At 35.9% G+C, this 13400-nt stretch overlaps 1 protein-coding gene across 12 annotated transcripts in view; it reads left to right on the top strand.

Annotated features, from left to right (window-relative positions):
• ARHGAP29 (Rho GTPase activating protein 29) overlaps positions 1-13400 on the top strand; it is an 83110-nt gene that overhangs the window by 33317 nt on the left and 36393 nt on the right. For 11 of the 12 annotated variants that reach the window (XM_036347950.1, XM_036347947.1, XM_036347941.1 and 8 more), the window contains 2 exons: positions 11005-11101; positions 11464-11536. In XM_036347950.1, the coding sequence (XP_036203843.1) occupies positions 11005-11101; positions 11464-11536 (170 nt within the window). Of the gene's footprint in view, positions 1-11004; positions 11102-11463; positions 11537-13400 lie in introns of those variants that run through there. The other variant, XM_036347952.1, reaches the window with a different exon arrangement.

The raw sequence follows: 13400 nt of genomic DNA, 5'->3' as shown, positions 1-13400 counted from the left end.
TCCTGGGGAAGGAGTGTGCTTGTGCATGGTTGGTGTCCACATTGCAGAAACAGACTTGAAGAAAGTGGCCTCTCAGCTGCCTTAAAGATCTTTTTTTTTTTTTTTTTGGTGGTAAAGCAGTCTTTTGAATATTATTTCACATTATGACTGTCTTTACCCTTGGGATTATTGTTAGGATTTTACTTTTGTGTTTGATGAAATTTAAAAGAATACTTTGTTGGGAAACTTATTCTGATTCAATAGGATTCCATGAAACTAGAGACTAGGAAACTTTAAAAATTATGTTGTATTTGGTATTTGTTTTTAAATAACGCCCCCCCCCCCCCCCACACACACACACTCTTATTCTTGAGGTCATCTAAAAATATATTTGATACCGCAAATGAAAAATATTCAATGACCTAAACAAATTGAGATCAAATCAGAACCTATTTAATTCTTTCTTTTGATGACGGTTTAGTTTTCCAACCCTGGACAGTCATGGGGGAAATAGAAACCATTTTTGAATGTCTGTTTTGTGTCAGTCTAAGTGTTTTTCATAAGCTTTCTACTTTAATATTTTAAAAAATATGTAAGGCACATTTTTATTTCTATTTTAAAAAGAAGAACAGAAAGGAAAACTATTGCATCAGAAAGTGTCAGGAATGTGGAACATATCTTGCCGTAACCCCCTGATTACATTTAGAAAACCACTATGACCTACCTTGCTTTGGAGATGTTAACTGTACCATTGTACATTTTGCAAATATATCAAACTATTAAAAAAATCACATATAAATACTGAACCACTTTAGAATAAGATAGGTATAATCTTGTTTGTGTTACTGCAGGTTTGAATGCATGAAATCCCTCCACTTCTAAGTATAATAAGTGAAAAATTAAATCTGACTCCTCTTATTTTGTATATTAAATGTGAAATTTACCTCTTATTAACTTTAAAAGAAAAATCCTTAGCTTTTCCCCATTCATTCTAGTAGTGATTTGTATTTCCTGTGTCTCCTCCTGTTTCCAAACAGGAAGTTCAGTCTGATGAAATATTTGGAATATGATAAGAGAGATAGACACAGCTTATTTTTGAAGTAAAGACATCTTCAGCATGCAGTAATTGATTATGTACTTATGTATTTGTATTTTCATTAGTATTTACAATTATTTTGGTCTCATTTGTAATGTAAATTAAAACTCATTTGTAATATGAATTTTTCATGATCTGTGCTTGGCCTATATTTAAAATTTGGCAAATGAAAAAGAAAAATAAGCTTTACTAACATATCTAAAATTAGAGAAGCCTCATGTTTTCTTTCTGTTTTGAAAAATTAATTTTTAATAGGCAATTTATTTACACCAGGAGTGGGGAACTTATTTCTGCCAAGGGCCATTTGGATATTAATAACATCATTCCCGGGCCATACAAAATTATCATCTTAAAAATTAACCTGCTATATTTCGTCAAACATTTAATTCAGCCCTAATGCCTTGGCAGGGCCAAATCAAACGATTTTTCAGGCCTTATGCGGCCCTCAGGCCGGATGTTTCTCACCCTGATTTACACAGTTGATAATGGAAATACTGTAAAAGAGTATTTAATGGTGAAGTTTTCTACCTCAGATACTTAGCCACCCATTCTTTTCCCTAGATAAGCAACAGTTATTAGTTTTTTGTGTATCTTATTATGCATATGTAAGCAAATACAATAGGTTTTCTTTTTTATCCTCCTTTTTGCACAAATCATAGCATTCTGCTCCTTGCTTATTATTCTGTTATTTATACATAAAGGGTCTCTTTACTCTTTTGTTGTTATTTGTTTTATTTTTTCAAAGCTACATGATAATCCATTATATTGATGTACTGTAATTTATTTCACCAATTTATTACTAATAGATGTTTGGATGGTTTTCAATTTTTTTCTGTTACATACAATGCTTCAGTGTTAATTCTTAGATAGGTAATTACTGGATCAGAGAATGTGTGTGCATTTATATTTTGGACATTGTCAAAGTGCCCTCCATAGAGGCTTCCCTTTCTGATAGCAGTACTGAAAAGGCTGATTTTCTGTACCTTTGCCAACAGAGTTGGTTATAAAGCTTTCTTACCCAATCTTTGTATATCTAGTTACAGTAAAAATTGGTATATTGGTATAGATTTGATTTGCATTTTGAATTCAGGTATCTTTTTATATGTTTCAGAACCATTTGTACATCCTTTTATGTCAATTGACCCTTTACCCATTTTTTCCCTGATTGTTGGTCTTTTTTTTAAATATTGATTTGTACAAAGTCTGTGTAAGTGGAATTAGTCTTAATCTTTGATATAAATTGAAGATTTTCTTTAGTTTGCTTTTTATCTTTTCATTTACATGGTTTTTTTTAATTTTTACACTTAAGTTTATCAATCTCTTGTATGATTTTTTGGCTTTAGGAATTAGGAAGGACTTCTCTGCTCTGAAATTATAATAGCATTCTCCACTATTTCTTCTTCTAAAGTTTTTATGGTGTCATTTATTAATTAAGTCTTTGATATGTTCTAGAGCAGTGGTTCTCAACCTGTGGGCCGCGACCCCTTTGGGGGTCGAACGACCCTTTCACAAGGGTCGCTTGCCTAAGACCATCGGAAAACACATATATAATTACATATTGTTTTTGTGTTTAATCACTATCCTTTAATTATGTTCAATTGATAACAATGAAAGTACATCCTGCATATCAGATATTTACATTACAATTCATAACAGTAGCAAAATTACAGTTGTAAAGTAGCAACAAAAATAATTTTATGGTTGGGGGTCACCGCAACATGAGGAACTGTATTAAAGGGTTGTGGCATTAGGAAAGTTGAGAACCACTGTTCTAGGGTATCTCCATGTCTAGCTAATTTATCAAATAATATATCTTTCCCACTGATTTTTTATGTCATCTTTATCATAAATACACTAAATTGTCACACATATTATTATCTATTTCTGGTCCTTTTTGTGTCCCATTGATTTGTTTAGTCATGTGCTAATGCTACACTGTCTCTGTTGTAGCTTTATAGTATGTTTTATTATCTGATAAGGGTTGCTCCTCTTTCCATTATTCTTTTTGTTGAGGATTTATTTTTCTATGAAGATATTGGCTTGTCTAGTTCCAAAAAATATCTTGGTATTTTGAGAGTGATTTGGGTTAAATTAAGTTAAAGAGAATTTATGTACTTAGCATTTCTGCCTGAGAATATAGTATGCATTTCATTTCAATTTTTTGTTGTTTTAGAATCACCTTAAAAATTTTCATTTTGTAAATTTTGTAGTTCTTTTTGCCTCAGCATTTCCCCCCCTCTGTAAATGGTGAAGTTTTTCTTCCATTATATCTTTTAATTCAGTAGTTTTCAAACTTCAGACCTGTTTTATGACATCAAGTTAGTGGACTGTGACCATCATTTTTAAAGTATGAAAGAGAATAGAACAGGAAAATCAGAATGCAACACTCATTGAATAAGACTTAAGGCTGTTTCAAAAACTTTATATAATAGGTATTATGTGAATATGATATACTCGCATGATGTAAAATGTTTTCCTTACTGAGGTGTTGGTAAAAAAAAAAAGTTTGAAAGTTGCTATTCAAATAGGTCTAAGTATGAAAGCTATTTTTTTTATTTTAGTAAATCTTTATTGTTCAGATTATTATATATGTTCCTCTTTTTCCCCCCCCATATCTCCCCTCCACCCAGTTCCCACCCCACCCTCTGCCCTTACCCCCCCACTGTCCTCATCCCTAGGTGCACAATTTTTGTCCAGTCTCTTCCCGCATCTCCCACACCCCTTTCCCCACCAAGAATAGTAAATCCATTCCCTTTCTATGTCCCTGATTCTATTATAATCACCAGTTCATTCTGTTCATCAGATTATTTATTCACTTGATTCTTAGATTCACTTGTTGATAGATGCATATTTGTTGTTCATAATTAGTATCTTTACCTTTTTCTTCTTCTTCCTCTTCTTAAAGGATACCTTTCAGCATTTCATATAATACTGGTTTGGTGGTGATGAACTCCTTTAGCTTTTTCTTATCTGTGAAGCTCTTTATCTGACCTTCAATTCTGAATGATAGCTTTGCTGGATAAAGTAATCTTGGTTGTAGGTTCTTGGCATTCATCACTTTGAATATTTCTTGCCACTCCCTTCTGGCCTGCTAAGTTTCTGTTGAGAAATCAGCTGACAGTCATATGGGTATTCCCTTGTAGGTAACTGAGTTTCTTTCTCTTGCTGCTTTTAAGATTCTCTCTTTGTCTTTTGCTCTTGGCATTTTAATTATGATGTGTCTTGGTGTGGTCCTCTTTGGATTCCTTTTGTTTGGGGTTCCCTGCGCTTCCTGGAGTTGTAAGTCTATTTCTTTCACCAGGAAGGGGAAGTTTTCTGTCATTATTTCTTCAAATAGGTTTTCAATATCTTGCTCTCTCTCATCTTTTGGCACCCCTATAATTCTGATGTTGGTATGCTTGAAGCTGTCCCAGAGGCTCCTTACACTATCTTCGTATTTTCGAATTCTTTTTTCATTTTGCTTTTCTGGTTGGGTGTTTTTTGCTTCTTCGCATTTCAAATCTTTGCCTTGATTCTTGCGCTCCTCTGGTCTGCTGTTGGGAGTCTGTATAATATTCGTTATTTCAGTCCGTGTATGCTTAATTTCTAGTTGGTTCTTTATCACAACATCGAGGGTCTCATTAGATTTTTTGAGGATCTCAATAACTTTATCGGCGGCTTCTAGACAGTTCTTGAGAGACCTTAAAAGTGTGGTTCTGCCGAAACCGGTTTGGCTCAGTGGATAGAGCATCGGCCTGTGGACTGAGGGTTCCCGGGTTCGATTCCGGTCAAGGGCATGTACCTGGGTTGCAGGCATATCCCCAGTGGGAGATGTGCAGGAGGCAGCTGATCGATGTTTCTCTCTCATCGATATTTCTAACTCTCTGTCTCTTTCCCTTCCTCTCTGTAAAAAATCAATAAAAAAATATATTTAAAAAAAAAAAAAGTGTGGTTCTGAACTCAGTATCCTCCATTGACAGTTTTGTCCTGTTTCTTTGTCTCCGCATTTTTTATGCTTTCTTGGTGCACCCCCTAGTGGTCTTTGTGTGCAGTCTTGTTGTAGTTAAGCCTTGATTGTTGTAGTTAATACTAGGAGGATTTGACCTCCAGGCCAACTGGCTGTGAGAATCAGCTGTGTCTGCAGTGGGAAAACTTCTGTCCTCTAGGGAGGTGCTAATCTAGCCTTTGCCTGAGGCTATCTGGCAAATGGCTCTGTGCAGGGCTTGGGCGGGGCGGGTTGCACGGGATCAACAGAGCGGGTGGAGGGAGCAGTTATGGCTGCTCTCAGTCCCGTCCCCAGAGGCTCTGCCTCTCAGAGTCCCAGCAACTGCTGCAAACCTCGGAGAGAAAGCTGCCCTGGCGTTCCGACCATGCCAGACAGTCCCGCTTCTCCTGTTTGAGTCTGGGTCCCTAGAGACTCGCCCAGAACTGGAGCTCAGAATCTGAGACTCCCTCCCAATTGAAAACGACAACCGCGCCCTCAGCTACCAGCCCGCTCCGCGCGTACCTCTGCACCTTTGTATTTTCCGCACTGCGCCTCCTCTGAGTCTCGTATGCTGTTCTCTTTCCTTCTAGTTGAATAATTTCCCCTCAGCCAGTCTTCCTGTGGTTCTGGGCGATGTCCGTTCTGTCTTTTTGTTTTTGTGAAGTGGTTGTTCGAGGCAGCTAACTCCGGTGTTTACTTATGCCGCCATCTTGGTTTTCCTCGACCCCATTCTTTTGAGCTTGGAGTTTAATAGATTAGATGTCATGACAGAAGGTAGGCACTGCCTGTATTTCTATGCAGACAAAGTAACCGGGAAGTTGAGTCGGTCCTCCTGGTAATTTAGTTCTCGATTTCGGCGGGCCCGAAGCTGGACAGCCATGCGCGCAATCAGGGCCGGCACACCGCGCCGGCTCAAGGGCTGTTCGGTAACGACGAGCAGGACTCTGCGTCTGGAGGCCGTATTCATCAGGATTAAAATGCCCAAGCACCTCTCGTACGCGGCCAGCCTTTGGGCCCTCGGGCCTGTGCAGGGGAGTGGGCACTGAGCTACGGGAAGGGGTAGGATGCACCTGGCAGGACCTCCAAGGGCATGCGGTCCGCGCTCACTCACCAAACAGCGTCGGTACCATCCACAGTTCGACGTGAACGACCTCTGTGAAAGGGTCGTCTTGTAATAAGGTCAGGACTTAGTCGTGAAGAAGCCTCGTGAGCCACCCCGGTGCTGACGGCGAGCAGGCAGGGACATCCCGCAGGAGGCGCGGGGCGGCCCCCTTATGGCCATGAAAGCTATTTATGTGATTTCTTAAAGATATACTTATTGTGTCTTAGTGCTTATTGTTGAGACTTAGTAGAGTACCCAGTGGAGAAAAGTATTTGAACTTGGATGAAAATGCTAATGAGATTTTGAAAAAGGACTAATAGTGGGGTGAGATTAGAGACAGAGACACCAATGATCAGGATGTTACATAATCCAGACGGGGTACGGTGTGACCTTTTTAACTAAATCGGTAATAATGGGAATGGAAAGGAGAAGAAATTTATTTTAGAGGCATTTTGAAAGCTAAGCTAATGAACTAAGGAATGTATGGAAAAGAGTAGGTTTGAGGGACAGAATAGAAAGGAAGATTTAGTTCATGTTGAGATTGTAATGCTGGTGGGTAAAAACGGGGAAGTAGGGGAAGGAATATATAAAACAGACTATTGGAAAGGCGGGTCTGGAGCTCAGAGGTTAAAACTAGACAGGTAGTTTAAGCATTCACTCCCTTAAAGGTATGAGAGTTAACGAGGTTCTGTGGGGATAATGTATTAGTATAGAGAAGAAAGCCAGGGTGAGAAATGCAGGCTGAATGGGAACGACTGTATGAAGTACAAATTGTCTATAGATAGATATAGAACATGAGGATACTTACGTTTGCTAATTACCAAGCACTGTACTCTATCTAGGTGCTTTACACTTTCTCTGTTGTTCATTTCAAGAATATGCCATTGTACATACCAAGAATTGAAGTTGGGTAATGTAGGTGACATAGGAAGTAGTAGAGGTCAAATTTGAACTCAGGTCTGAAACTCTGAAGCTTTCTTCTAATTACTATACCACATTGCTTTAAGAGAGCAGACTACTTCAAGAGGGAAGGAAGTGTTTAAAATTTGTAGTAATAATAGCTTACATTATTGAGGATGTTCTTACTGTATGCCAGAAATGGTTGAAGTCAATACTATTGTTATATCAGCTCCTGTTTTGCAGCTAATGAAGCTGAAACATAGAGAAGTTTGTCCAAGGTTGTATACGTATTAAGTGGCAGAGTTGTTGAGCATTGCAGGATGGGATAAAATTTTAGAATTAAAAAAGGCCTCTAAGTTTGACTACTACTAGGAGGTTATTGTTAACAGTGTTATTCAGGGGTATTGAGTGAAAATATTAACTAACATTTATTGAGCATTTTCTGTGTAACAGGCTCTGTTCTAAGTTCATTCGATCTTCACAACAGTTCTCGAAATACATATTATGTTTTATAAATGAGGAAACTGAGGCACAGCAGTTAAGTTACTTAACCAAGTAAGAGACAGAGTTAGGATTTAACCTAGGTGGACTGGCTTCAGAACCCATTCTGTACCCAGACAGCAAACTGATACCAGTGGGCTAAATCTGGCTGCTGCCTGTTTACTGAGTAGTTTTATTGAGTAGTTTTATTGGAACACAGTCACTCTTATTTGTTTGTGTATCATTGTATCTTGTTTGTTTAAGTTTGACTCCTTTAGGCAGAGTTTATAGTTACAACAGACTGTATGGTCTGAAAAGTCTAAACTATTTATTATCTAGCTCTCTACAGAAAAAGTTTTCTTACCCTTGATAATCATTAAACTGGATGAAAAGCCAAATCCTGATGAATGCAGTCATGACCTATTTATAGAGGTTTGGTAGTAAAGAAGTGTTATGTTAGATTGGGTCGTAGCTTTAAGAAGAAATATGATAAAATGATTTTTTTTTCACATAGGAAAGATTTGTGTATGTCAGTAGCATTTGCAAAAACATGTCAAGTGAAGCCCAAGAGAGGAGAGTGATAGTGATAAAGGGTTTTGGAGAATGCAGGAGAGAGTGGAAAGTTTATTATTGGAAAAGAGCCAAAGACTTTTCTTTGGAACACTGAAGAGGAGCAAAAAAGAGAAAGGATATTAGAAATATAGGGCTGTTTTGAAGTGGAGGCAAGGACAGTAATAGGAATTTTCATTAGATGGCTGTGACCTCATTTGGGTGGGGATGAAGATGAGGGAAGAACATGTTTCAAATAATTGCCTTTTCACTACTAAAAATTGTTTTTTTAATCCCCCAATCAGAGTAGTGCTTTGAAAAAGTATACTTATAGGGAAAAAAATTATAGAATTTTGGATAGTATTATAAAGTATTTCTTTTCTTTAAAGTCTAACAGGTTAAAGTTTGGAAATATGAGTAGACTTTACATTTTTGCTCCTATTACATTATAAATTACCATTGAAAGTCTGTTTTCCAATGAGATTTTAGAAACAACTTTATTGAGGTATAATTGGCATACAGTAAAGTGCACATATTTAAAGGGTAGAGTTAGATCAGTTTGACATGCATATTCTTTTGAAACCATCACAGTCCAGATAATGCATGTTCCTTTGTAATCCCTCCCCTCTGTGCCTCCCTGAGCTTCCTTTTCACCAATTTGGTAAGTTGTGTTTTATTTTCATTCTGTGCAAAATACTTTCTGATCTCTTCTTTTCTTTGATTCATGAGTTATTTAGAAGTGTGTTGTTTAGTTTTCTAATATTTGGGGATTTCCCCAGAAATCTTTGTTATCTTTAATTTAATCCCATCTAGTCACAGAACATATTTTGCCTGATTTGAATCCTTTAAAACCCATTGAGATGTGTTTTATGGCCAATAATATGGTAAATATTCACCATGAACTTGAAAAGAATGTATTTTATTGTTATTGGTTGGAGTGTTCTATAATTATCCCATCCTGTCAAGGTGGCTGATAGTATTGTTGAAGTCTTCCATATTCGTACTGATTTTCTATCTATGTTTTCTGTCAGTTATTGAGAGGGTTATTGAAATCGCTGGCATTACTGTGAATTTGTCTATTTCTCATTATAGTTCTATTAGTTTTTGCTTCAGGCATTTTAAAGTTTATATTAGGTGCATGAATGTATAGGATTATGTCCTTTTGATAAATTGACTTCATCATTATAAAATGACCTTCTTTATCCCTGGTAAGTTTCCTTTGCTCAGAAATCTACTTTGTGTGATACTAGGCAGTAAGCTGGGCAATTGTAGAGCTCACCACATTTGTTTCTTGTCGTTTAGAACTTTGTTGCCTGATAGCAAGTGTCTTAAAAACTGTTGTCTCATATATTTTGTTACGGGTTTCTTATAGTTCTTTCAGGCAGAAGTATAAGCCTATTTTTCCATCTTAGCCAGAGCAGAAGTCAAAAAATATTTTTAAAATTAATTATGGTGGTTCTTAGATTTTTCTTTTTGTTTGTATTGGGGATACTTAGAAGACTCTGATGAAAGATAGGGACTTTTTGACAAAGGCTTATACATGTAAAATCTTGGTTGTAATTTCATGAGGTTTGCAGGCTTAGGGTTTATTTCATTCCTGCTTAGAGATCCTTGCTTTCCAGCAAGTATTTTCAACCCTAATTATATGTTAGAATCACCTGTCTGGGGAACTTTAATAACTATCTGTGCTTCACCCTGACCTATGAAATCTGAACCTTTGGTGGTGGGACCCAGACTTTGGTTTTAAAACTCCGTAGGTAATTCTAATGTGCAGCGAAACTTAAGAACAACTCTGTTTTAAGGCAAAGGAGTGGCTTCCTCTCCACTTGGTTTCTCTACCTTCCCATTGGTGGCAAGTATCCTAGGGAAGGTAGGATACAGGGAGCCAGTTGCTTCTTAAACTCAACCTGACTAGAGTGGTTACTTTTTAAAAATTGCTAATTCCACTTTCAGTTTTGTTCTGATAAATTGTATCTAGATTTTTATCAAAAGTGCACATAGAAATTATAATAAGAAACCTTTTTCAGTTGTTTCACATTTGCTTTAGCAAAATTTAAAATGTTACAATATCCCTCTGATAAACATTAGACAGCTATCTATCAACTAACATGTACCTCAGCGCCCAAAGGCCTGTACAAAATAAGGCTATAAATAGGTAGGAATTCAAATTTTCTAAAACTTTGGGTGTTTTTCATGTGCTATGCTTTGTATATAGGTTTTATGCTATGTCAAATGTATATAAGACTTCAGTTATTGGTAATTCATAGTGAAAAATGTATTTCATGTTGACTTAAGTAAGCCACAGTGTGTGTTTAGCTTTTTTAAAAAAATGCCATAAAGCAATAAGCAAGAGAAAATAGCACAGAGCACTTTTTTAAAAAAAAATATTTTATTGATTTTCCACAGAGAAGAAGGGAGAGGGACAAAGAGCCAGAAACATAGACGAGAGAGATCGATCAGCTGCCTCCCGCACATCCCCCCCTGGGGATGTGCCCGCAACCAAGGCACATGCCCTTGACCGGAATCAAACCCGGGACCCTTCAGTCTGCAGGCCGAAGCTCCATCCACTGAGCCAAACCGGTTCGGCAAGCACAGAGCACTCTTAATGAGAGAGTTCTGGTATGACATGGACTCTGGGACTCCAAGACTGATTGATTTCATATTGAGTCACTTCTTAGATGTGTCAAATTATATAATACATGGAGTAGTCAGTTTGGAATGCCAGTTACTTTTGTGGAAGCTGATTTCTTGGTATGATTTTTTAAAATGAAGAACTTAAACATCGTGTCCTTTTTGTGTATTAAGCTGTTCATTTTCTGAATTTTCTGATGATTCTATAAGTAATGGTAGATTTGTAAGGGCTTAAATGACTTTATATAAATCTGGTTTAAAATATTTTCTTTGTCATTGATTTTAACCAACTTTTACCTATAGCTGTGAACTTCACAGATGTTAATGAAGAAAACAAAAACGACCTCTTCAGAGAAGTGTTTTCTTCCATTGAAACCTTGGCCCTTACCTTTGGGAATATGTAAGTAGAGGACTCTCATTTAAAGAATTTTGGGCCTAGGTATCTCAGTGAGAGTTATGTCACATAATTCAGTAAATACATGTTAAGTAAAGTGTTAACCAATATAAAATAGGATCACATTGGAAAAGCTTTGTACTGGGTTGTTTTATTACTATATTTGAAGGTGTCTTAGAGCTATTTAGGGGCAGCATTCATTTGCAAGTGACTGTGTGGTTTATGTGAATAGAGTCTTAGGAATTTATTTCTAAGGATATTATTGAAAAAAAATTATTCTGGATGACATGTTGAATGTAAAATCCTGTGATATAGCAATGTAATGACTTGTTTTTTTATTTCTTTTTTTTTTTAAACTCCCTCAATAGTCTGACAAACTTCCTTATGGGAGATGTAGGCAATGATTCATTATTTCGACTGCCTGTTTCTCGGGAAAGTAAGGTAGGGCAACTTTGTGTGAAAGCAAAGACACAACTTAATATTTCAATAATTTTCTAATCTTTATCTCAGCATACTCTTTTATAGTTTTTATCTTAGCAAGAAAAACATTAATTTCTATTAAATATTATAATTTATGGTAGTTTCTGGAACAAAAATGTGATTGTACTTTTTAAGTAGAACTGTCATTTAAAAGAACATAGCTGATCATTTTAGTGTCTTATGTAATGAATCTTCTATATCATATGGTCCAAAATTTTAGTACTTCTTAACCATTTTTCTCTCTTGGCATTGTCTTAGATCTTAAAGACTATTGGAAACCTAAAAAAATAATGCAAGAAGTAAAGAAGTGTTCATATTTTCACAAATCCTACAATTTGTTTGTTACCATGAAATACTTAATTAACAGACATAGTAGGTCTTAAGTCTCCCTAAGAGCATCCCTATAAGTATGTCAGAGGATTGGGTTCTGATTTCCAATTGGAAGAAAAATTGCTGTGAAATAATAGAACATAGAGGAATCTATGTAGAATATTTCTTTAAAGGTTTATAGCTGCAGTATTTTTATTTAAATACATGTTTTCACCAAATGCAAGAAATTTAAACAAACTGCATTAGAAACATATGTTGATCATTTGCTGTTAAGAATGATCATATACAAAAAGGATTTCAACAAATATTTGGAAATGTGTCAAGTACTTGTAGTATAATCAAAATAATATAAAAGTTCTAGGTCTTTCTTAAAATGATACACAAAATATAAATGACTATGTGAGGCATTTGTTATGTGCTACAATATTGAGAAAAAAATACTTTACTATTTCTGAAGTCATACATTGATTAAGGAGGATAGTGTATAAAGCATATTAGAATGGTGAAGAATTTTAAGATCTTTGAATATTTTGCTATCGTTCATTATCTTTTTTTCATTGTTATCTTTTCAAACATTCCGCTAGTTCAGATGACGTAATAAAAATTATATCTGTGTCACAAGGCTCTGAACATTGTAACTTTTTGGTGTGAATCCTATTTCCTGTTTTGTGGACTCTGTTATGTATACAAATTATACTAATTCTTAATAGGAAAATACTTTATGCTTTCATTTTTCCTTTTGCTCATTGTTTTCCTTTTTGCAGTTTTTAATGTCTAGAGATTGAAATAAAATCTATGATGATATAATACTGAAAATTAAAAAATTACTTTGATGAAGAGTTTGGAAAATGTATTTAAAAATAATAGCTGCCATTTATTTAATAGTGCTTATTATGTATTATGTACTGTGTGAAGCCTGTTTCATCTCAGTCTTTAAAATAGCTTTATGAAAGTAGTGTTCTTATCCCCATTTTACAGATGGGCAAACTAAAATTAAGTGAACTTAAATATGTAGCCCCGTGACATATAGCTAATAAGTGATAGAGATGGATTTCAGTCCCAGGTCTCTTTGGTCTCTTTTGCATTGAATCCTTGCATATTTTATATTGCCTAACTAAATAGATCAGTTTGTTTGTGATCTCACAATTTTTGTAGATAATGTTTTCCTGCACTGTCCAATAAGGTAGCCTCTTGCCACATGTTTTATTTAATTTTAAATAAAATTAAAAATTCACTTCTCATTTACATTAGCCACTTTCAAATGCTCAAATAGCTACATGTAGCTAGTAGCTGCCTTATTAGTGCAGATATGGAACATTTCCATTATTATAGAAAGTTCTGCACTGTGCTTTCCAATAGACATTTAGAGAAAATGCTTGTCTATAATAATAAAAGTGTAATATGCTAATTAGACCGGACAGCCGAACGACCTTCCAGTCGTCATTCAGGACGTCCTTCTGGATGAAGCCATGGCAGCGGGGGCTGAGGCAAGAGG

The sequence above is a fragment of the Myotis myotis genome, unplaced genomic scaffold, assembly GCF_014108235.1.
Source record: "Myotis myotis isolate mMyoMyo1 unplaced genomic scaffold, mMyoMyo1.p scaffold_m19_p_2, whole genome shotgun sequence".
NCBI lineage: Eukaryota > Metazoa > Chordata > Mammalia > Chiroptera > Vespertilionidae > Myotis > Myotis myotis.
Note: the sequence above shows the minus strand (reverse complement) of the source record. Positions and strands in the feature narration are given on the sequence as shown.